The sequence below is a fragment of the Ictidomys tridecemlineatus genome, chromosome 3 (genome assembly GCF_052094955.1).
Source record: "Ictidomys tridecemlineatus isolate mIctTri1 chromosome 3, mIctTri1.hap1, whole genome shotgun sequence".
Classification (NCBI taxonomy): Eukaryota; Metazoa; Chordata; class Mammalia; order Rodentia; family Sciuridae; genus Ictidomys; species Ictidomys tridecemlineatus.
In genome coordinates this window covers 168,515,696-168,541,304 of record NC_135479.1, presented here as the reverse complement: position 1 = coordinate 168,541,304, position 25,609 = coordinate 168,515,696, and the positions used below count along the sequence as shown (strand labels likewise).

At 35.5% G+C, this 25,609-nt stretch overlaps 1 protein-coding gene across 1 annotated transcript in view; it reads left to right on the top strand.

Moving 5' to 3' along the window:
• Window positions 1–25,609, top strand: part of Crybg3 (crystallin beta-gamma domain containing 3) — a 111,964-nt gene that overhangs the window by 65,563 nt on the left and 20,792 nt on the right. Inside the window, exons 12-17 of the mRNA XM_005336767.5 lie at window positions 1,909–2,035; window positions 9,859–10,001; window positions 10,110–10,236; window positions 11,109–11,141; window positions 16,463–16,572; window positions 19,915–20,041. Of these exons, the coding sequence (XP_005336824.2) occupies window positions 1,909–2,035; window positions 9,859–10,001; window positions 10,110–10,236; window positions 11,109–11,141; window positions 16,463–16,572; window positions 19,915–20,041 (667 nt within the window). The remainder of the gene's footprint in view (window positions 1–1,908; window positions 2,036–9,858; window positions 10,002–10,109; window positions 10,237–11,108; window positions 11,142–16,462; window positions 16,573–19,914; window positions 20,042–25,609) is intronic.

The following is a 25,609-nucleotide window of genomic DNA, read 5'->3' as shown; positions in this document are numbered from 1 at the left end:
TATGTCACTTGCAGGAGAAAAATGTGATGTTCCCACTTAAAAATGGCCATCTGGCTTCATTTGTTTTCGCCATTGTTTGCTGTTTGTTTGCTGTTTATGTGTAGATATTATAGACTCTTCTTTATCCCTATCTCATCTTGAGGAATTTAGGGAAAGTAACAACAATACTTACTAATGATTTTAAGAAAAGAACTGATGTTCTTTTTTTTTTTTTTTTTAAGTATTGGGGATTAAACCCAAAGCTTTGCATATGGCATATGGTAGATCCATTCTTGTGGTAACTATATCCCTGGCCCTTTTTGTTTTATTTTGAATCAGGGTCTTACAAAGTTGCCCAGACTAGCCTTAGATTTGAAATTCTTCTGCCTCAGTCTTCTGATAACTAGGATTTCAGGCGGACATCAGTTCACCTGGTGATCTCCTGAGATTGACATTCTTAATTTTTCTCAGATAATATATATAGTTAGATATCCCAAATAGACATTTAAATAGAATGGAATCTTAATCACAACAATCTGTTATTAAAACTAGGCAGAAGCTTTCTGCACTCTCATTATGCAATAGATTTACTAAACTTCATCTATCCTTTAACATTAAAATCTTCTATACCTCATACACTTTTTTTCTCATTCTGGTATGATTAAAAACATGTTTTGAATAGCCACATTATTATAAAAGGAATTTAGAATTTGTAAGTTTTCTGTGAAATTTGTTATTACAGGATAGTTTAAGAATACAATAATATTAATCTCTCTACATATTATAAATATACTAAGGTGTTTAAGTAGTTTAATATAAGTTAAAGTTTATTCTAATTCATGTGAACCCCCATCCTCTGTACCCCACCATACATATACATACAGAAAGCAAGAAGAGATTAATTATTGTTGAATGAATACTATTATAGAGTGTCTTATGAAAACAATTGGGGGGGAGCAGGGAGAAAAGAAAAACAATGGTAGGGAATCCTCCTGTGCTTTCTTTTGATAAGCTTCTGAATTCAGAAGTCTCCAAAGCTTAGAATAGTCATCCTTAGAATCTGCCTACTTGGAAGGTCCTTCTCTAATTGTACAGATCATTTAAAGTCTGATTTAAGCAGATCTTCATGTTTCACGAACCATTGATGCCCAGACTGTATAATGTGGATTACCCAATAAAAAGATAAGTTTCATGGAGAAGCTTCTCAGTGTCCTGTACTGATACTTTTAGATTAGAAGTCAGGAAGGTACCTGGAAAGTACTCAGCCACAGTGCTTCCTGTTTCCACCATAATCTCCGATAAAATGAGGGGATCAACAGTTTCCACCCATAAGTACTTACAGAAGTTTTTGTATACATGTAGGGCACCAGCACTCCTGGTGTTCTCCAGCTCAGTTGCTTTGCCCAGTTCTTCTTTAATAAACCTTTCTGTATTGTGGTTTTTTGATCTACAGCTTGGTGAGAGGTCCTTTGACTAAAAAACCCTGAGTACATGTATAATATAGTAGTCATTCTATGGTTCAGAAGGGCTTGCTCAGTAAAATAAGAATGATTATCTTTGAATCTCAATGTGAGTTTGTAATTTTTCTTGTCAGCTGTGTGTGCCTTCTATAATTTTTACTTGGCAAAGTATTCTCTTAAACATGTTGACATGTGGTAAAAAGTCATGCCACAAAAATTTAATAAGCTTGCTCTGTTGCAGTTTTACAATTAACCTTTCGTTGGGAAAAGCCTCCAAACTATAAAAATTTTTGATCCATGAAGAGTTCACCATTTGTCTTTGTAAATGGAAACAAAGCAGATGTGTTGGGTTTTTTTTTTTTTTTAGAATATGGAGATGAACACCTATTTGCTTTATTGTGAGTTTCTCTCTTTTGCTTTCTCGACTAGTTTTATTAATGGCTCAGTTGATCATCCTCTGTATTTCTAGGTGGGTCGCCTATGCAAAAGAACATTTTAAAGGCCAGCAATTTCTGCTTGAAGAAGGACACTTTGAAGATACTAATGCTTGTGGGGCATTAAGTGGTCCTATCTTATCTTTCCGGTACTTACAAGCTGTGAGTTTACCTCCTTAATTTAAACTTTCTACCTGTTTTCTCTTTTCATGAATATTAAACATGACTGCTGATAAAACATGAGATTATAAAATGTATCTAACAGCTAGGAGCATGAAACTGAACTGAAAGTGACTAGCTTGTTTTTTTTTTAACTGCCATAGTGATTATAGAGTATTTATTTTTTACTTTCCATCCACTAATTCTGTAATTATTTTCTGGAGCCCTTACTTTGTAGATGTATTATGCTAGATGCTGGACATATAGTGGACAGGGACTCAGTCCTGTTATTCCAGAGTGGCAGTCTGGTAGGGAAGGTAGCACTTACATAAATATTTGATACTATTTGCCTGTGATGGAATGATGTACTCAAGGTACCCAGGAAAAGGTTATTTGTTCAGTTATTTCCACTTGGAGTAGACAGGACAGCATGGAAAACATGATGACTGAGCTGAAATTCATGTACAGGATTTATCTGTGGGGCATGGTGGTGCACACCTATAATCCCAGTGACTCTAGAGACTTAGGCAGGAAGATCATTTAAGGCTGGCCTGGCAACTTAGCAAGACCTTGTCTCAAAATTAAAAAGGGTTGGAGATGTACCTTGGTATAGCACCCCTGGATTCAATTCCCAGTAACACACACACACACACACACACACACACACACACACGAATTGCCCAAGTGGAGAATTTCCAGGACAGGGTAAGGCTAGGATAGGTCCTATTTAGAAAGAGACTAACACTTTTAATGTGTAAAGTCAAGGTTGTAAAGCACTGGTTCTCAGCTGGGGTGATGTTAGCTCATGGAGGGCATTTGGCAATGTCTGTAGAGACATTTTAGGTTGTCATGCCTGGGGGTTTGGGTGCTGCTAACATCTGGTTGGTAGAAACTAAGGATCCTGTTACACCTCCACTATGTGAAGAACAGTTCCTAAAAGAAAAGAATCACAAGTCCCGAAATATTAATAGTGCTGAGGTTGAGAAACCCTCATGTAAGTAAAACTGTGGTGTGTTTGGGGAAATGCAGTTGAGTTAGGATATTAGGGAGAACTTTGGGAAGATGAATCCAGAGCCAGTTAATGAAAAATGTAGTACCATGTTGAGGGATACACATTATTTTTCTTGAGTTGACCATGAGCCACTGGTAGACTTTAGGTCTGGTGAGTGTAAATCTGGAATATTCTTTGGAGAACAATTTTCTCCCTGAGGGATTTGATAGTGAAGTGAAAGGTGATCACTGGGTTCATGTAGACTTAAGATCAATGCAGGGATTGTGTCCTCTGGCCCTTCAGGTTTCCGTCTGTTGGAGCTAACAGCAGCCCATTTACACCTTGTTAAGCAGGAGAAACTGGAAGGAAAGAAGCAGCCCAGGGAACAAGGGAGCATTTTTTTTTCTCCCATAAATGATCCTTCTCGGTAAGAAAGTGAGTCAGAAACAAGTTGAACCTGAAAGAAGTATAGGATAGTCCACTGGAGGTTGAGTTCTGGGATAGCATGAGCAATAAGCAATAGCATGGTGTACAAGTCTAACATACAAGGGCCACAGTTTTTCTCCACTCATCCATGTTCTACCTGACAACTAAAAGGTGAGCAAGACAAAATAAGACAGAAACTTTCTTGCTTTTTTAAGAAACTATGGGCCATGATTCAAATCATCATATTAGTATTGCATAATACTAAAAATGTTCTCCACTTATTTAAAAAAAGAGCTGGGTGGGAACATTATTGATGATATAATTTTTTAGCAATATAGACGGCTTATGAGTAAAGCAACCCAAACCAAACAAACCAGAACCCCAAGTCATTGTTGGAAGTGAGAAAAGAAAGAAATACTGTTAACTATGTAGTTAAATAATGAAGATATACTTGATCTAGACAAGGTCCATAGTAATATACATTAGAAAAATCAGCATTAAAAAGCATGTTAATTTCTGCTATGCACAGAGGTTTTGGGCATATACAGAAAGGATGACACAGTTTTAATATAAATAAATGAAAATGTCCTTCCTCCAAAACCTTCTTTTTGTTCTCTATTAGATTTTTTAAAAGTAAAGATATTAGTTGTTACCTTATAATTAAAGATGTCATCACAATAATCCTAGTATTTGTCAGTTACTTTTTAATGGCTTTACTTAAATACTTGCACCAATCTTCACAAAGACTCTGAAGTAGTCTTTGTGTTTCCCATCTTGCAGACATGGAAGCAGAATGTAAGATATTAGTTACTGTGTCCAAGCACACAGCTGTGGTTGTAGTAAAATTCTGTCTACTCTAGAGGCCCTGTCATACTGTCCATTTCCATCATTCCAAATGCTTAGATTTAAAAAAGCACCTCAATGGGAAAGGAAATTTCCTTTAGTTAAAGGCTTATTAGCTTTTCATTTATAACTGTTAATAAAGGGTCACATTGCAGACCAATATACCTATGTAATAAAAAATAGCTGTAGGATTTTCAAATACTTTTTTATAATTTAAATTTATGTTTACTTTAAATATAAATGTACTAAATAATCTAAACATATTTATTAAGACAACATAGCATTTTTATGTAGTGAAAATGCTTTGAAAATTTGTCAAGTTATAGTTTGAAAGATTGTATCTTTCTGAGATGTAGCATATAGTTGAGAAGGAACTCTTTTGTGATTATTATTTTTTGAAGTGTTGGGGATCAGATCCAGGGCCTCTTGCATGCGAGGCAAGCGCACTCTCACTGAACAACATGTCTGTCAGCCTGGGAAGGAGTACGAAAAGCCCTTGTGATTGTGGCAGCCCTAGTGAATTAAAAGTCAGAAATGATATGAGGCATCTTTTCCCCATAAAGAAATTCAGATGTCTCTAACATGGGAAAGAATGAAGCATGACTTTTACAATCTCACTTGCAGAAATATAAAATAAACAAGAGGCAGGTAGAAAAGCTGCATGATGCAATGCAGTCTCAATGTCCTGGCTCCAGTACATGGAACACTGTGAATTTTCTAAGGTCAAATAACAGACATGTTCCTTGGAGATAATGTGATCTATGTCGTGGAGTACTTTGGAGAAAAAGACCAGAAACACGTTCCCAGTTCCAGATGAGTCATTCAAATATGTTATTGACTTGGAACAGATTACTTTTTAAGAATGGAAAGCATCAGAAGGAATATAGGAGAATTGAGACTCCAGGGATTTAGTAAATTTTTATTTCTTGACTTCCTCAATAAAACTTTCTTAGTGAGGTTGTCTTTTCTCAATTTTGTACTAACTTAAGTTTTATATTTGCTTTTTCTATGATTTTCAGACTTTGGGCCTTTTTTTTCAGATCTCAGAAACCAGGTGGTATGCAGCAGGAACCATGATTTCTCTTGTGCTAATGGATATGCCAGATCTCCATGGGTGTCTCTATCACGTTGCCCATGGGGGGTTATAGCATAAGAGCTCAGGGGCCGGATCATCTGAGGAAGTTTGTGGAATTTAAAAGCAATCAAATTACTGATCCTTACAACTCATCTCTGAGCCTGAAGCAACTACTGATTAGTTCTCTCTAATAAAATCAGGGAGTGATGAACTATTACCCTATCGAAGTGCTTTAAAAATATAAAATGGAGGCATAGTTGGGAATGAGAGCAGAGCTGGTATCTTTGATATATTCTTAGTCCCTGTACCCAATAGGATCTCTGCAAATGCTAAAGGATGAGAAAAATATTATTTTGATAACAGGAAAAGTCTATAGTTGAAGCTGTCTAAAGACATTGATTTGGGGCTTTAGCTCTATGGTAGAGCACTTACCTAGCAGGTGAAAGGCCCTAGGTTCAATCCAACTAGAGTAATATAAAATGGAATACAGTTTTCAAGGCTGCTCTATCATTCATTCTTCTTGAATGAGTGATTACATTATAAGCTGGGGATTTTCAAAGTTGTTTACCTGTTCCTAAAAAAATAGTGATGGTAGTAATCAAGTAACCTCATCATGCTTGCCCTGGGTATGACTATGAGTGCCTGTTCTACTCATGTCCTGAACAAGGCAGTTAGAACTTTTTTTTTTTTTTTTTAAAGAGGGAGGGAGGGGAGAGAGAGAGAGAGAGAGAGAGAGAGAGAGAGAGAGAGAGAGAGAGAGAGAGAGAGAGAGAGAGAGAATTTTTAATATTTATTTTTCAGTTTTCAGCAGACCACAACATCTTTGTATGTGGTACTGAGGATGGAACCCGGGCCGCACGCATGCCAGGCGAGCGCGTTACCGCTTGAGCCACATCCCAGCCCAGAACTTTTTTTTTTAATTGACTTTTCATTTCTTTCTTTCTTTTTTGCTTTTTTGCTTTGTACTTGTGACCCCTGGAGGTTTATATCTTGGTGATTGGGCCCAGAGCTGACACAAGACCCTTGTGAGCACATGATTTTTTAAAAGTTAAATATTAGTTGTTGCCTTATAATTACACCAAGGGCTCTGCACAGCAAGGATACCATATTAATGGCAACTAATCAATTAGATCAGATATGGTGTATTTGGTAGGCTTGAGAGAAAAATGCAGACAGGGACAAAACATGGAGAGTTGCTCAGATGGGGAAAAGGACTTAGAAAAAAAAAATGGAAGGCAAAAGCTATAAGGCAAAAAGTGGGGCTTGGTGATGCACACTTATAATCCCAGAAATTTGGGAGACTGAGGCCAGCCTCAGCAACTTAGCAAGACACAGTCTCAAAATTTTTAAAAAAGAGCTAGAGATGTAGCTCAGTTGTAGAGCACCCCTGGATTCAATCCCTAGTACTGTTAAAAAAAAAAAATTATTAAGGCAAGAAAAGTCACAAGTAAGTGTAGAAGATGGAAAGTGGAGAGTGATGTCATCTAGGAGACTCCTGTGTCGCCCTGGGAATGATAAACAGTTCAAGATGGATACACATGCAAGCTGTATGAGTATTTTTGTTTGTGAGCCCAAATGCTGCCAGCCTTATATTTGTCAGTGGACTTTGTGACAGTGAGTTGCTCTGCTCTGCTCAGCTCAGGCTGCATTGTTGCATGTGGCATGTTTCTCTACCTCATTACGCAGCTCAATCTCTTCACTGCTGTAAGTCCCCACAACTCACACCACATGTGTACAAATCATGGCTAAAGTCAAGTACACCCTAGTATAACACAGATATTTCTGAATGCTAAGGCACAAACAACACACAGGCATATATCTGTATCTGTGTCCTTGTGCTTTTCTACTCCAGTGTAACGCAGTGATCCATGACACATTTCCTGCTCTCCATTACTAAAACCCTTCCAGGAAGTAGAGAACAGCCAATTGTAGGAGCAGGAGAAGTAGAAGCAGCGATGAGGAGGTTTTGGAGTCATCTGAGTGGGAGAACAGAGATGCCAATAATTGAGAGCTGCCAAGAACCTTTCTTTTACGGTTGGGTCTGATTTGTTGGTGACTGTTGGTAGTGCTTTCTACCAGGACCAGACTGAACCGCCTTTAGCCATCACCATCATCATCATTATTACATCAATTTCCCACAGTCACTTTGAGGTTGTTAAGATACTTTTAGGTTGCAAAAAGCAGAAGATCCTCAGGTGAGGGAGGCTTATGTTGTCAGTATAATTAGGTTTGCATGGCATCTAGGTTGTAAATGTCATAGTCAGTTGGAAGCTTGTCCTGGAGATTTTAGGAGAGATCACCTCCAGGCTGTTGTTATTCCTTTTCTCACCAGGAAGATGGCATTGCCTATACATGTGTATGTATGTGTTTGTGAATGTATATACAACCAGGGAGTAAGAGAGCTCAAAAAGATAAATGCAAAAGTACTCTGAAAATAGTCTTAATGTTAAATAAAAGCAGGAGTCATGGTAGTAATGAAGCATAGATCTACCCAGCTCCCATATTTTTTAAATATTTTTTTTAGTTGTAGATGGACAAAATGACTTTATTTAATATTTATTTTTATGTGGTGCTAAGGATCGAACTCAGTGCCTCACACATGCAAGGTAAGCTCTGTACCACTGAGCCACAACCCCAGCCCCAAGCTCCCATATTTTTAAGAACTGTGTAGAAATATTGAAGGTAGCAGGTTCTCTCCAAGTTTTACTCTCAAGGAACTGAGAACATAGTTTTGGGATAGATGTTATTAATGACAAAAATTTCAAGTAAAAAGCCCTTATCTTTTACCCTAAAGTTTCAAGTGATATTTGATCCAGCTAGGTCAGCAGTCTAAAAATCCTTTAAAGCTGGATAAGTAGAACATTCAAGAGGAATTTTTTAAATGTATTTTCTCCACTCATTATAGATGCCTTGTTGTTTTTGAACCCTGTTTTACTTGTTCATGTAAAATGAATGTATACCTAGAAATCTTTTGTTCATGAATTTTACTTATAAGGGAGAAAATTGACATTGTTGGAACTTAGAAAAGTTGATATACTTCTGTAGGTCTAGACTTGATTAACAGACCATGAATATAGGAAGAGAGAGGTTTTTAAAATTATATGCTATATTTTTCCAATTAAAAAATGATAACATTTTATAGAATTGAAAAAAATGTAGAGTAAAATTTTTAAATGTCTGTGTACCCAAAGGTAACTCATGATTTAAAAAAAAAAAAAAAGTTTTCGTTTTTTTTTTTTTTTTTTTTTTTTGAGGGGGGTTTATTTCTAATCTTACTAGTGTTTGCAAGTTTGCATTTTTATCCTGCTTTCCATCTTCACATTTATATCAGACTTATTTCCACTGAAATTCAATCTCAGCTCTTGCTAGCCGTGTGACCTCAGGCAAATTATTCACTCTACTTCCTTAACTGAGAAATGGGAATGGTAGTAGTATACTCATATAGTGGCTCTTTTAAAAATAATATATATAAAGGTCCTAGTCACTAGTAATCATAGAATAATTTAACTTAGTTTGTCTGCAGTTCTTCATTATATTTAATGCTTCATCAAGTGAAGGATGTAATAAGCTTTATCAAACCATCTTTTATCTATTTACATAGTTCACAGCTTTTCACTATTTTAAAGAATGCATCTTTGCATGTACGTATCATACCACTTCTTCCTTTAGGAAAACTTGATTAAAAAGGAATTTTAGAAAGTTTAATAGTCTTTTTAATTGATTTTTAAATTATTTTCTAATAATTTATTTTCTAATAATTTATTTATTTTAAAATAGTTGGTATTTCCACCAGAAATATTCTCTGATAAAGTTAAATTTTTAGACTTTTAATTTTTAAAAATTTGTATTTAAATGTTTTAATTTGAATTGCTTTAATTAACTGGCGAAATTAAGACATTTGCATATCTGTTTTTAGTGTTACTCTTCTGTGAGCTGTCTAATTTTTACTGATTTATCTGTTTAGGACTTAAAGTTTCTCTAAAATACATTTACTTTGATTATATTAACCTACTATAACTTTTTTTTAAAATTTCTTCATCTTGATTTTTTGATAAGCTATTTTTTGTTAAGTAAATTTCATCTGTTTCTTCAGTTACATGTAAACTCATAAAACCATCTACAACATTGTCTACAATATATTTTATATTCACTTCTTTCTCACATGATTTACATTCTTTAGGCAAAAGTGAGACTTTAGTTTGCTTTACAATTAGTAACACATAGTTTAGCTTATAAATTCCAGCAATTTACCAGTTGTTGACTAATTTCCATTTATATATACGTATTTTGAAGTAAATTCGGGCTTATTTTTTTTCCCTTTAAACTGTATCAGAGTAGCAATTATAAAATTGTTTCCTGAACCTTTTAAAATTCTTCCTGAAGTTATTTATGGGAATATTATTCCATGAGTATGTGAAATTGTGCTTAGCTGTAGCAGTCCATAAAACAAAATGTACATGTTTTCTTAAACTTTCCTCTTCCTCTTTATAGAATTTTATAGAATCTTCCATCACACTGTTTGAATCTGACCTAGAAAGTGGGAAGTTTATTGACATTACAAATCAGGAAATTTCTGACTTGGAAGAAATTGGCTTTGGCAGTGAAACAAGATCCATTCATGTCAAAAGCGGAGTGTAAGTGGTCTCCTACCCTGAGAACCTTGAGAGAGTCTTTGGTGTTTGAAATTGTTGGCTGCTTGATTCTACATCACCTCTGTTCTCCTCTTCCTTTTTCCTCACCAGATGGGTTGCCTACCAGCAGAAGTGCTTCTGTGGAGAGCAGTACATTTTAGAGAAAGGGAAATACAAATGTTTTTTTGACTGGGGAGGATCAAATAATATAATCATGTCAATCAGACCTATCCAGCTGGTGAGTATGAAGATGTCAAGTGCCAGTGGAATATGTGGAATAATTTTTTTTTAAAGTGAGATTGTTGAATCATTTTCTGTATGTGTGTATGTATGCAGAAAATAAAACATTATATGATTTTCTGTAGATTCCATATATAGCTGTTAGGTACAGGAATGAGATGATTCTGTAATTTGATCATTCATTCAGCAGCATTTATTTAGTGCCTCTAATATGCCAGGCATTGTGCTGATTACTGTAGATAAAGATGAATAAGACTGCCCTGGTGGCTCTCTGGTCCCTGCGGAGAGGGAAGTGTAGATGTACAAGCAACTAATTATGTGTGATTAGTGAGAAAATGAAGTGTGTAGGCAGTGGGGAGGGAGCCTGGGAGGGGCTTCCCAGCACAGGGGAGTTGGAGACTTCACCGCAAAAAAAAAAAAGAAAAAAAAAAGGTATATTGAGTAGTATCTTAAGGGATGGAAGGAAATTTTCCAGGCAGAAAGGCATTTCACAAAGAGGAAATATTCCTGGTGTCCAAAATCATGTAGTTGTAAGTGATTATGGTGAGTTTGTATAATAACAAACACTGTAGAATAATAAGAGTGCCCATGAGATTGGGGTCAGAAATTCAGACTTTCTTTCTTTCTAGTGGGCACTGGAGCCCATTTTTCTCCCAGCCACAATGTTACTTAAAATGACTTAGTCATAAATACTAAAGTTATTATCACAGAATTTCCCAAGGTTATTTGAGGGTCATAGCCAGTTCAAGGAATCTAGTAAATTGATCAGATCATTAAATTTCTTTTCAAAGGATATTTTCAAAACATTAAGAAAGATGACTAAGATTATTTTGATGACAGTTTTCCTTTTTGTTTTAATGTATTTTTCAGGAACCACTTGGGATAAATGAGCCTCCGCATTTGGTATGTTTAAAAATATTCTCGACTTGTACTTGTTAGATTGTTTACCAAAAACATTTGTGCCCTTTCCTCAAATCTTCGTCTCAAATAACTTTTCTGTGTGGCAGGACAATTTATATTATTGTTGGTAAGCAGAGGAGTGCCCGTCCTTGTTAGTGGACATATGGGCCTAGATTTGTCACCTTATCTTTCATTTTTCTTTTTTTTTTTCAGGGCTGCTGCTCTCATCCAGTTAGGGTCATTTGAACATGTGTCATTCTTTATTTCCCATCTTCCTATTCTTTTTTCATATCACGATCTTTTTCAGGACAGTCTATTATTCTGTCTCTGGAGGAGCGAATAGCAAGGAGCAGTCTTTGTCTTGACATGCTTATCAGGCCCCTGGATTTCTAATGCCTACATCAAATGCTGCTCTAAAGCACTCATGAAGCTGAAACCCTACTTGGTCATTTCTGGTGTGTTTGTGGTTTGAAGTGGATTGTGTAATACTCTGGAGCCTCATGTTTATTATCTGTTGTGGGCGAGAAATCGTGCCCATTTCATACTTCTAATAATTTGTGAGGTCAATGTTAATCCCAGTTATTGTTAAGAAAACTAAGATTCAGAATTTAAGTGCCATTAATCACACACACAGCCAGAAGTAACAAAATTGACATTTTCTAGTTTCCTGACTCCACTAACAGAGCCACATTTTCAAAGTTGGGCATGAAGGGAGGACACATCACGGGACAAGCAGCACAGACATAAAAGGAAGGGATGAGCAACTGCTTCCTTTGTTTCATTTTAAATACCCCTATTCAGAAAACTTGCTATCCAAAAGCCAAGTGTAGTGAGTGGTTTTAAATAGTACTGGCTACCTTACATGATGCTTTTCCTCTGGGTGCATATGTTTTGTCATATTCCTGCTAATATTTATATGTTTCAGATGAGCATGGTTTCACAGTGTTTCACTCACGGTCCTTTTAGTTTTTGTTATTTTCTGATTAGCTCAGGCCTATCGGGAACATTTCCTTTTTGAATATAATTGAGTAGTTGTATTTAAAGACATTTGCTGCCAGATCTTTATTTTGAATTTTTGAAAACTCCCAACTGTGGATTATTAAAATATTTTTTTCACATGAATCAAAATAACCAAGTAGATAAGGGAGTTACACGGGGATCATTTCAAACTGCACATTTTCTGAGCTTAAAGTACAGTTTAAAAATCTCATTCTTTTAAGCTGTTTCTCTCCGTCCTTGGTGGCGGGTTTGTGTGTGTGTGTGTGTGTGTGTGTGTGTGTGTGTGTGTGTGCGTGCACTTCCTTGTGTGGGGCCCATTGCTGGGAGGTTTTCTTTATAGTATTTCTGGCCAAACTTGAAAAGAAAGGAAGTAGCAGAAAATGCCCAGTGAAGTCAGCTGCACTTCATGTTTTCTGGAGAGAGCTCAATAATTGCCTTGTACAGTACCCGTTTCTGAAGGCAGATGATAACTGCATATTTGGTGACACATGTACAAAGCTTCTTTTGTTTACTCGGTATCAGAGCTCTTATTGTTTTCTCTTGGCCACATTTTCAGGTGTTTCTCTTATTTATAATTACCTAAACCCAAATAGACAAGTCTTGGCTGACACAGGGGTTCTGTTCACTAACCAGAAAGTCTTGTCTCCTTCACAGGTAGCTCTAATATGCACATTGGTCATGCATGTGCTGTGTGCAGGGGGCTACTTATTCTCCCTGTCTGAGGAGTAAGAAGGCAGTTGTTACATTCCAGAGTTTTACTCAGATAAGGATTTTTTTTTTTTTATGCTGGTGATTTTAAGGGAAACCTCAAGTCACTAGAAAGTGTGTTTAATGATTAACATATATCATGAGACTTAGGATAATAAAAATATTGCTGTTAATATATTATGACACATTTTATTTGGGATACTATTAGAACCCCGCCTTTTATTGAGTAGATTGTTTTTCACCTAAGGCTGAAGAGTCACTAAATTTAAATTATCAAATCAAGATACATAGCATCACTATCATTATATAGAGTTCTCATTATTAACAGGTGGCATTTTATTTTGTTTCCCCCCCAAAAAACAAACCTTAAATATAATATGAATTATCTTTATATTGTCATTGTCGTTTGTGTTAGCAAGTCCTGAATTTCAGAAATCTCACTAAATTTAATCTCATAAAAATGAATTAATTTTTCAATTTTAGTTTAGTTGCATTGTTCTGTTAGAAATTCTCACCAATTGCCCTCATAGACCGAACCAAATACCATGAGTCCCTCGGGTATTTTTAAAGTTCATCTATAAATAAAATCAAAATTTTGGATTTTTAAAAAATACTGAAGCCTTTGATTCATTTTTGTACATAATGCTAGCTGAGAAAAACAACTGGATATTTTATTCTATTAGATAACTTAGTTTCATTGAATTTTAACGTGATCCCAGTATCTGTATTAGTTATGGTTACTGTTGTCATGAATGGGAATAGGAAAATGGCAGTTGCAGTTTTAGGCAAATATCAGTAAGACTTAAGAACAGTACAGAGAAAAACTCTTCTTTGTTACACTGCATCTAGACAGTTTTTGTAGACTCCAAAGTCCAAAAATAGGAAGAACTATTTAAGAAAGTCTTCTGTGAGTGCTCAGGGAAATAAAATTATGATAGACTATGTAACTGACGTGAGAAATACATAACACCATAATACAAGATAGGTGTGATATAATTGAAGAATGGAAACAAGATTTTTTTTTTGTTTAACAGTCTCCTAATGTGTATGAGGGAGGTCCAGATTCTTAGGGAAAGTCCTACTCAGACAGTGAAGAAAGTTTCTCTTAGAAATTAATCTAATTTGGGAATAATAAAATTATGTCAAAAGATGGCTCTGATATTGTGAAATAAATTGAGCACAGCATCTGTATTTGGTTAGAAATTAAGTTCTTGAGTTTTCAGTTTAGACAATACCCCATTTTATTCATGTATATCATAAGTGATAATGACACAGTGCAAAAGCAAAATCTTCAGCATAAAGTGGTGATATTTTCTGCCTGAGGACAGTTTTAAGGAAGAAATGCCACAATATATGTGAAAAGACACCCTGCCAGTCAGTGGTAGGCTGGGTTTTGTGATGTTCTTGTTTTTGCTTCCATACCCTTAAGTAAAGTGGGGAGCTGGCAGGGACTGAGACATGCTCACATGGTGCAGAGGGATAGGCGTCATTTGAAAACAACTCATCTGTTGTTCATCTGTTTGCCTGAGTTTTAAGCAACCTATCTGAGTCACTTTGTATGTGTATTTGCCATTCAACTGGAAAGGAAAACACCACAGTAATTTATCCAGGTATCTTTCTGCTGTGCAATTATCACATATGATATACTTCTCTTTATTAGTTATGATGAAGATTTTACAGAAATCTGTTTTGCTGTGTGATTATATTAGTTTTCCCAGAACTTGATTTTGCTGAGGCACTGTCACTGAATTTCACCAAGAGTAGAAACCACAATTCAATAATTAGTAAATAGAATTATATTCTGTTTGGACCAGCCTCAGAATATTATTATGAAAATTATTGTACTCTGAGGCATTTATAAGATGGTCAAAATGATGTGTTACTTCCATGGCGTTGGTCTAATTTTAAGTAAGCCATATAATCTCATTTTGAGGGTAAAAATAAACTTATCTAAGCATTAAAACTAATTTTTAAAGTTCACTGAAAGATGTCATAAATTATGACTTTATGATATTATTTGTGTATGTGTATGAATTTTTATTTATTCTTCTGGATAGGAAGACAGACTAAAAACCAGAGATAACTACCAAATATGCCATCTGAACCATGCCTTAACATGCATTGTTAACAGTAAAGCTTTTGACATTTCATGGTTTCATAGTGAAATACTGAAATACAGATCTTGAACTCAGCAGTATAAAATTAATGCAACAATCTAGAAATACAAGCAGTTAATAACATAGCTAATCTTACTTGCCTATGTTTTTTTCTAATTTCTACTGTGTATTTAGATAATATTTGTAAGCTGTAGACACATGCACTTTTGGAGGTTAAAAGTGATTTGTGTTTTAGCCTCAGGTTTATAAACCTTTACCTCAAAATCAGGTCTTGTTTTGTCTTACTTTTTACTGCCATCCTTTGTATGCACCGTAAGGACCCTGACAGAAACTTGCTAGATCTCATCTCTTTGAGGCCGAGGAGCTACTTGGCATTTTAATTTCCAAGTACAGTGTGGCTTCACAATGGGAAGTCATGTTGTGCAAGCCACAGTTGGTTAGGGGGGAATTGGGTCTCTTACCTCCCTGGTTTTGGTTGACCTTTGATAGGAGACCGAGCAAGGTCAGAGCAGAATAAGACAGCCAAGAAACAGTTCCTCTCAAAGGACCCTTGGGAAGATGAAGGCAGTGAACACCAGCTGCTCAAAGAAGCATTGACCCGGGTGACAGCAGGAGAAGTGCTGCTGAGGATCACCCGTGATGATGCATGCTTTGCTACAATGCTGGCCTGTCAGTGCAGGGTGGACCGCGGGCCACGTTGTTTCAAGTCTCTAGTGTATTATGAAGTATTTATAGTGCTCATTAATTTTTTTCTTATTTGTGATCCAAGGCCACTAGAGTTTCAGATTATTATTTCTCTGATCCTAAGGGGAATTATAGTTGGGATTTCATGGATGTTTCTTGACAAAAAGAACTAAAGTAGAAATGTAGTGGTATATGGCTGAAGCTGTATGTTAAAGATGTTCTTATCAGAAAAAAATGAAGCCTGTAAGCTGAAATACATGACACAGATGCCTTTCTTTCTTCACCATAAATCTTCCACTAATCCCACCATTATTATCTTCTCTGCCATCTGCTCCTGTGCTCTCAGGGCACCCTCATGCTCTCTTCTTCTCACTTTTATTAACTGTGGATCAGGAAGACTTTGGGAAAGAAAAGGCATACCAAATCTCCCACACACCCATCTGAACCTCTTTTGTGTTGAGCACTAAATTGCTTCTTATTTTCCACTTCTAGTCACACCATACAGGATAATATTTTTCGATATGATGAACAAAATCACATTGTAAATCCCTTATGATTTACAGGTAGAATTATTTTCTAGGCATCTGTGCCCACTATTTGATGCAAAAGATGAATGAAAATGGTAAATAGATTTTGAAATTGTATTTCTGGAAACTTGTCAGAAGGAGACTTTAAGGAGAATGCTATCATCCTTAACCTAAATTTATTGGTAATGGATAAAACAAGTCAATATTTTGCTGATTTTTTATAAGTATATTTAAGGTTTTTATTATGATGATGTCAAACAATTATTTTCTGTTGTGCTTTTTCTTGCAGCTCAAAGCATTCAGTAAACCAGGGTTCCAAGGTGAATGTATAGATTTTACAAAAGAAAGTTCTGATTTGACTTCATTTACACCATGTTCTTTTAAAGTTCTTCGAGGTTGGTAAGTATTCTTGTTGAGTATTTTCTGGTGTTACATAATGACTAAATTTGTTTTAAATTTACAGAGAGCTGACTTTTTTTGCATACATAGTGAGATTAATTTTTTTTTTCTTTTTTAAAGATTGGTCAACTACTAACTGGCTTATGTCAATTTTGCCAAATTTACATTTTGAGTTATTATGGAAACCAAGAAAGAATGTTACAAGTAACCAGCTGTGGGAACATCTTGATGATTTTGTTACTATTTTCTTAATATTTTGAATGTTTATATTGTATGTTTTTATTATCGCGTAATAGAATGCTACCAAAAATAGCTGATTTTGTCCATGTAAGACAACATACTTCTTTTTCTTTTTTTTTCTTTCACATTGTTGTTTGAAGTATTTATCATTCACATTTCACAGATGAAGAAACCACATTCAGAGTTAGGGTTTGCCAAAGTCACACCAAATAAATAGTCTATGAGAGTTTTTTTCCCCTTTTGAATTCTATATTCTCCCCGCTGCAGTAACATATTAAATCTTCTCACATATATATGAAACTGTATGTCATACTCAAGGCTGAAATATAGTCTCTCAATTTTTTTATTATAGTAAAATATACATACCATAAAGCTTATCATTTTTAACCAAAGTATACAGTTCAGCATCTCTGTCAAATATCTGCTGAATAACCTGTTAAAATATCTCTATTCTTCCTCCCTTCCTTTGCTGATCCAGTAGAGACTGAGTCTCCCAGTCATCCCCTGTTCTATTGTCTTGTCTCTAGTATTTATCACAAACCAATTTTAACCCATTTATTGTCCCAAAACCCAGTTTAATATTTTTCTGATTTTTAATTCCCATAGTCACTCTCTAATACCAGTCAGATCATACCTTTTCCAGGATTTGCCATCAACTAGTTTCATTTTCCCTCTTCATTCTCCATTCTGTTCTTATATTTTTTTCTTGTCTTCCCCTCTTCCAATATTTAGTTGGCTATTTGTATTCCTCCTTACGCTCTGTACCAGCAGTTGGCAATTTTTCTTTCTTTCTTTTTTTTTTTTTTTTGGTAAAGGGCCAGATAGTAACTGTTCTCAGCTTTGTGGGCTGAGTAGTCTCTGCCCCAGTTTACTTAGTAATGCCACCGTAACAATGTCACACAGGTGCAACCATGGAGAAGACACCAGTGGGTAGGCCCAGCTGTGCTCTGATGAAACGGTGCTTATGCATAAAAATTTGAATTGTATGTAATATTTACATGTCATGAAATAGTCTTCTTTAAATTTTCAAACCACTTAAAAATGTAAATACTACTCTCATCTTACGGACTGTATGAAAACAGATGCCAGGGCAGGTTTGGTCCACAGGCTAGTTTGCTGACCCCTGCTCTATATCAAAGATTGTAGGTTTCTGGTGAATGTAGCCAGCAAACGTTATTTGTTCAGTCTGTACATTAATAAAAGCTTCTTCCTAACAGTACTTAGGTATAGGATATATTATTTCAGAAGAGCCTGTTTTCCACTGTCCTTTTTTAAAAAACAGCAGATTCCAAGATTTTGAGAAAGCTTTCACCTTTGGCTGTTGCTGATACCAAGTGGGGCGGGGGGGATGTGTGTGCTTCCCAGTGTACCATATCCTTATTTCCTACTGTTTTTTCAACTCGGTACACTACTTATTTGCATTACTTGCCTGCCTTCTTGAAGGTATATAACTTTATGACTTCTGCTCAGTACTATTCCAAATGTATCATTTAAGGTTCAACCCAAACCATAATCCTTGGTAAAGATCCACCCTGGGCCAGACACAGTGGCACATGACTGTAATCCCACTGGCTCAGGAGGCTGAGATTGCAGGATCATGACATTCAGAGCCAGCCTCAGCCAAAGCTAGGCACTAAGCAACTCAGTGAGACCCTCTCTGTAAATAGAAAAAAATAGGGATGGGGATGTGGCTCAGTGGTGGAGTGTCCCTGAATTCAATCCCCAATACCCTCTACCCCACTGCCAAAAAAAAAAAAAATTCACCCTAATTTGAGTAGTCTTTTCCCTTTCATATTTCCTATATCTCTTCTGCTCTGAACCTCCCTATATTTGATAGTTTTTATACTCCCAAAAAGAAAATGTTTTACATTATTAAAACACATAAAGTAATTAATGATTATATATATAGATTATCTGCAACTCTTTAGTAAGAAAGAAAAATAAGCACTAAGGAAGTGAAATAATTTTGTTATCATTAGTTGGCTTGAGTTTCTTCTCTATTAAGATAAAAAAGAATATCTTAGAAGAGATATTTATTTTCATTTTCTCATGAAAAGAAGCTTTGAAGTTTGTTTTAGAGGAAGATCGTTTTCTCCTGGTACTAAAATCTAGGACAGATTAGCCCACATGTCTCTATCAATATAGGAAATACACAACTATAACTTAATAAAAGAAATTAGGAACCATGGAGATTGTGTGAGCACCTAGCTTTTTCAGACCTGGATTTAAGCCCCCAGTTCTACTACTTCCCAGCTTTGTAATGTTGGGCAAATTGGGTCATTTCTCTGAACCTCAGTTTCCTCATCTGTAAAGGAGGGATAATGATAGCACCTATCCCAAAAGATTTTTAAAGACTAAAGGAATATTCATGAAGGATGTAGCTCCATCATGCTTAGCACATTGCAAACCTGTGACACAGGATGATAAATTTTATAGAAATGTTTAATACATAGAAGCCATGACAATAAGTTTTAATGTCAGAACATTTCTGTGAACATTTAAAGGTCTAGATTTAGTACAGTTGGTGATCTTAAGATACAGGGCTAGCACTTACATACCAAAACTGAATTATTAAGAACCAGTTAGTTTTTCCTTGCATTCATCCAGGCTTATTCATTTAAGCTCATCAGTAAGATACAGAAAATTATTTTATCCAAAAGAAGATATAGTTTATTCAAGTACTTAATCATCCCCATAATTTGATCCTAGGGATTTGTACCTGAAAGTACTAAATGAAAATGCTCTTTAGTGCAAAGCAAATATCTCATTTCAAATTTTAACTCTATCAAGTAATAGATGGGTGGATTTGGGTAAATCAGCTAACCTTTTCTAATACTTAGTTTTTTTTGCCTATAAAAATTAGGATATGTTCTAACTCAAAGAATAAGGACACAGTCAAAAAATGTATATAAAATTCCTAGTCTCATGTCTGGCATGAGGTAAGCAATCCATAAATAATAGTGGCAGAAGTTTTATTAGCTTGTGCTAATTAACACCACGACTTCTGTGTCCTGGCTCTACCCCAGTTTCCACAACATGAAGATGAGTCCACAGTGCTGACAGAATATAATTTAATGGAATGTCTTACTGCTTGTTTTATAGCTGGCTCCTGTATTACCAAGAGGGCGTTTTTTATAACCAGTGTGTATTAGAAGAAGGCCTATATGCTGACCTTACTTCCTGTGGCTGCCCAACATCTACAGTCAAATCCCTCAAACCCATTGACTATGTAAGTGTTTTGCTGAATGCATAATTATGAGACTGTCCTTCTTGTCCAATTTAATTGTGTAAGAATTTAGGGCACTTGAGAGACCTGGATTTGAGCTGAGTTCCATCAGTTTCCATGTATATAACCTTAGGCAAATTGCTTCATCTCTCTGAACCACAGCTTCCTCATCTGTAAAGGAAAGATAGTAATAATACCTACCTCAAAGGATTATTTTAAGAACTAAATAAAATAGTGTACATGAAGGGCTTAATTCCTTGAATAATAATTGATAATGTGAAGTTGGAGGAAATGTTATAGGAAGAAATAATAAAATATGAATAATTTACTTGTTGGTTATAAAATTGAGGTTCACTCATGAAATCTAAGCAAAATGTGATTGATATTTTCCTTTAAGAGGGAGTGTAAAACTCAAAACTAGAATAATATAAATCCCAGGTTAATAATTTCACAAAGTTTCTTATTTTCTTATCTATAGCAAATAATAGTTCAAAAGATCATTAAATATTAAATGTTTTTAAAATGCCTAGTACATAAGTGAACACTAAATTCAGTCAATTCAACCTTAGCTATTGGTACCATAGTTGTTTTAGCTACTTAAATATAAAAATAATAACCAACTACCTTATTATTCTATTAGATAAGTCACATGCAACTTGCTATTCAGCTTTCCAATTACATTAATGCATGGGTTATCACTGTTATTGATTGAGCCTTTGGGGGAGCCAGGGCTTTTCTGCCCAGTGCATGCAGAATTATCTGATTTATCTTGGAGGCCCACATTTAGAGAGCAAATAGAGTCTCCTTTTCAAAAAATTTATTCAGAATGTGAGAAAAACAGAACCACTACTCTAATATTCCTGGTTTCAAGGTGTATTTCCAGAGGAAGCAGGGAAGATCCAGGGCATTTTCAAGCTAAATATGATGATGATCTTGGGGCATGTCTGGTCCAAACTTGCAATTCACACAGAGCCGACTGTAAGCACTAAATAATAGTGGGTATGACTCAGACCTTTTGGCCAGAGCTGATTCCAGGGAGAATGGCCATACTCTGGTTCTTTGATCTCAACCAAAGCAATCTCATCCTATTTCATGAGGAATTCCTGGATAGAATATTTTTGGTATCAGGCTAAGTATAGCAACTTAGCTGTGGAAGAAGAATAAAAATAGAGTCCTTAGTCTTTCTCGTTGGCCCAATAGCTACCACGTTGGAAAGAATAACTCCTATCAGAGGAAGAATCACATAAAAAAAAAAAATGTGATCTGGTCAGTGTCTGTAGATTTCAATAAAGTTGAAAAAGGCATAGTCCAGATTTTCTGGGAAAGTAACTTACAGTAGCTGGATTAATAGACAGATCTTTACTTTTTATTAACTCTAAAAGCAAAAGATATAGCTTTAACTATAAAGTACCTTCTTGAAAGGATTTTGTAGGATTCTTAATTAAGTGAACTAAATTAAATTTCTAGGAAAGGCAATTTAGAAACAGGATCAAAATTAATGAGCACTACTGTTTTCCTTTGAAGAGTTAAAATTATTTTATATTCAGGAAGTGTAAAATGAGTAATTAAATCTGGAGTGAAAACTACAGAGAGGAATGCTTACATGTAAGTTGTGTACAATTGCATACCTCTGGATTTGGTCCTCTGGAATCTAGGCAGTGCAGGTAAAGGTGCCTGTTGGGAAGGACATTCAATTATGAAAGGGCAGCATATTTCCTAATGCTTTTTCCTGGTATATTTTAAGTCTTTGAAAGGTTTTTGTTGAAGGTAAGTTAGGGCAATGGGTTTGGGGTTGAAGGAGTATAAAGTAAGGTTGGGCGTCACAGCAAAGACCTGAAGATTGACCTCAAAGTGGCTTCACCAGTTTATATTACCCTGGAAAAATAACTATCCTTTACCTGGAAGGCCCTGAAGAGTTGACCAGAGCCAGGGAGACTGATGTGTAAAACGGAAGGCTAATTTAATAATTTGTATTAAGTAGATTCTAATGACTGGAAAGCTTGAGAAGTCTGATCTATGGATTTTTCTGCCTCTATAGAAAAACATGGGAAACTGAAATAGTCACCAGAAGATTATTGAGCATAAGATTTGGGTGAATTCTAATTCCATATCTTGAAATAAGCTTACATTCCCTACAAAAGACATGTATGCTTCCCAGGTCTTAGTTGCTTACATTTTCCAGCTTCTGTATCTCCTTTCCCTTGGTATTAAAGGACATTTTTTGCCTCTTCTGCTTCTCTGGTCTCTTCTACATCCTCTGCCCTCTGTATTTTTACTTAGGGATTCATACACCTTTTTATATACATTGTTAACACCAATGTCTATGCCATGACCCAGTGTGATTTTGAATTCATTTTCAGAAATGTTTCTGTCTGGTTGAGTATGTATAAGTTTATTCATTGATTTTGCTTTAGATAGTTAAAACTGAAGATTCTAAGGATGTGGCCTGCTGTCAGCATTACCAGACATGCTATGACTTACCATTTAGTGTCATAATATATAATATTAAGGAATCTTAAGACTTCATTTTCATACAAGATCAGTATGTTTTACAAATGACAGTTTGTACCAGGCTAACTTCTATAGCTGCAGATAGTGTTCTAGAGGTCCCTGGATGCATAATTTGCAGTGTTGTGAAAATTTCACAGTGAAAAGAGCTGGAGGCCTTGTTTATAGCTCTGTTTCTTACTAATGTGACCTTGGGAAAATCAATTTATCTGGGTCTCTGTGTATCTGTTAAAAAAAAAAAAAGCTATAACAGGTATTTTAAAACCTCTACTTCTGCTGCAAGTAAGTATTGTAGTCATATTTCTGATTGGACATGAGAAAGAATCTATCTAACCCTAGGTTTCTCATGTTCCAAAGAAATAATATTGTATATTAGCTTTCCCTTTACTCTCCAGTATATCAGTGGTATGTAGCAGCATTTTTATTTTTCATTCTTTGTCTCAGCAACTTGCTGTAGAGTTGGCTTGGCTTCCATTCAAGGATATCAGTTGTCTTTAGGTACATTTGTTATGTATTTTGGGGACCAGGTGATGGGAACATCACTGATTAGGGACATACCTATTTTTATGTCAGTTAGAGGAAGAGAGATTCTCAAATTCAGAAACTTCTGCTCAGTTACAGTATTATTTGCCTATTTACATTATGTTCTCAAAAGCAAATCATAAGATCATGCCCAAATATTAATGGGACAGGAGAACAGATTCTTCCTCCCTACTCCTTGGGCAGTGGGGGAAGTTGACAGAGTAAATATATTCAAAGAATAATGTGATCTACCTTAGATGTATTGAACTCATAACATGTTCTCTATAACCAGATTTTGGAGATTATCAGAGATAATGAAATTTTAATAATTTTTGCATATTCTTCCTTCTGCCTTTGTAAAAGCACTAACTTCCTTTAAAAAGAAAAAGAAAAAGATTGTTGAGAATAATTTTTAGCGAAAGCATGAGGATAGCTTGGTGGCTGTCAGATGAAGTGTATGGTAAACCAGCAGAGGAACTTACCCCAGAACATGGTTCATAATCCCTTCTTAGAATTCATTTGGAATTATAAAATTATTGGTTAATTTTATTTTGAGAAATTCAATGGAGCTGTTTGAGAAAAGTGAAATCAAATTAAGTGGCCTAATAATGAAATCAACAAGATTTTCATCAGGATCTTTATAAGACATCATTATATTTCTGGAAAATTATGCATTGGATTATACAACTAAGTATGAATTTCAAGTGGGTTTCTATTGGTTTATTTCTCTTTAAGGTTTTTAACCAGCCTTGTTTTGGTAACTATCTGTGCTTAACACCGGTTACAAGAAGATCTTTTAAGATGAAAGGGAGTGAATACTGAAGCTTAAGTGTTTTGTTGGGTCTGAAACCAAAGACTTCTATATTTAGCATTAATCATACTGTGTATAAAAGAGCAACAAGATGACAAAAGGCCAAAGGTGAAAATTGGGGTATGAGTATAAATTGCAGGAAAGAAAAAGAGAACTGATTAGTAACTGAGGAAAAGGAAGTTTAAGGGTTTTCTACTTGACCAAAGATATTATTAAGGCTGCACAATGAGAACAATACTGAATATGCATTTCATATCTGTTTATTCAAGTATTAACCACTACCGGGTACCAAATCTGTGCTAACTACTTAACACAAAATTAAAGGAGAATTACATAGCACAGTGAGCCCACTATCATCAAATTCAAATGTCTTCTTTCTCCTGGACCCTCAAAGTATAGAAATTTCCAAAGATCTGTTCTTGGCCTTTTCTTTCTTGTACCTGGAAATTCCCATTATCATAACTTTGGCTCTCACCTCTGTTCCTCTGTCAATGCACATGATTCCCAGATCTATAGAGTAAGCAGGAAGTCTCCTATTTCCTGAGTCCCATTCCTAGATTCCAAGTGGGTCTTTCTCAGTAAGTTCCAGCAGTATCCCATTTTCCCTTTTAGATTTTTTCATCTTTTATTCCCTATTTCTGTTGAATACATTTGCTATTACTCCATCATCTGCTCATAAAACTAGTATTCACCTTTGATTCTACCTTTTTCATGATTTCTAACACACAATTAGTAGCTAAGCATTGAATAGAGATGGAGGGGTGTGTGTGTGGGTGTGGGTGTGGGTGTGTGTACCTACGTAATGTTTTTTTTCCATTATCTTAAGTTTAGAGCTTTATTCTGTCTTTTCCAAACTATTGTTATTGTCACTTCACTAATTTTATTCCTTTGGGCCCTTTCTTCTTCAGTTCTTCCTGTTTGCAGCTTTGAACTTATAACCTTCTAATAAAGTCTAGTCCAACCTACTTTTCCCAATATTATTTCTCATTCTCCTTCATGTGTCCTGTTTACAAAGCTACCACTGCCCCCTCCCAATGCCTTGCTTTAACTATCTCTTATTTTGTATCACTTATGTGGAAACATAAAACACCTTTTTTTCTTTCTCCTCTTTTAATCATTTAAGACCTAATTCAAAGGACTCCAGTTCTAAGAACCTTTCAGTGATCCACATTTCTTTCTCTCTCTTTTATTTTTTGGGGTGGGGGAGGTGGTAATTGGGGATTGAACTCAGGGGCACTCAACCACTGAGCCATATCCCTAGCCCTATTTTTTATTTTATTTAGAGACAGGGTCTCACTGAGTTGCTTAGCAACTTGCTTTTGCTGAAGCTGGCTTTGAACTTCTGATCCTCCTGTCTCAGCCTCCTGAGACAGTTTCTTGAAGTGATATTTATCTTCCCTGAATATTCTTTCACTGAATCTCAAGATGCTTTTCACTTTCTACTTTTATCACAACTATGGAACCTGTAAAGTCATTTAAGGCAAGTTCTGTATTTATTTGTAGCTTAAGTTCTTTCACATTTTGGTCACCTCTCCTTAGCACATGGCCCATAAAGATGTCAAGAATCCATTAATAAATACACTAAGTAAGCTAATTTATTCTTGCCTAAAATTATGTAAGCAGTACTTGTATACAATTTGTTGGTCTACTTCAGTTCTTTCCATAAGAGGGGTTGTACTTTGAACTTGCAGTGGATTTGTATCTTATCTACATACAATGTTATACTGGTA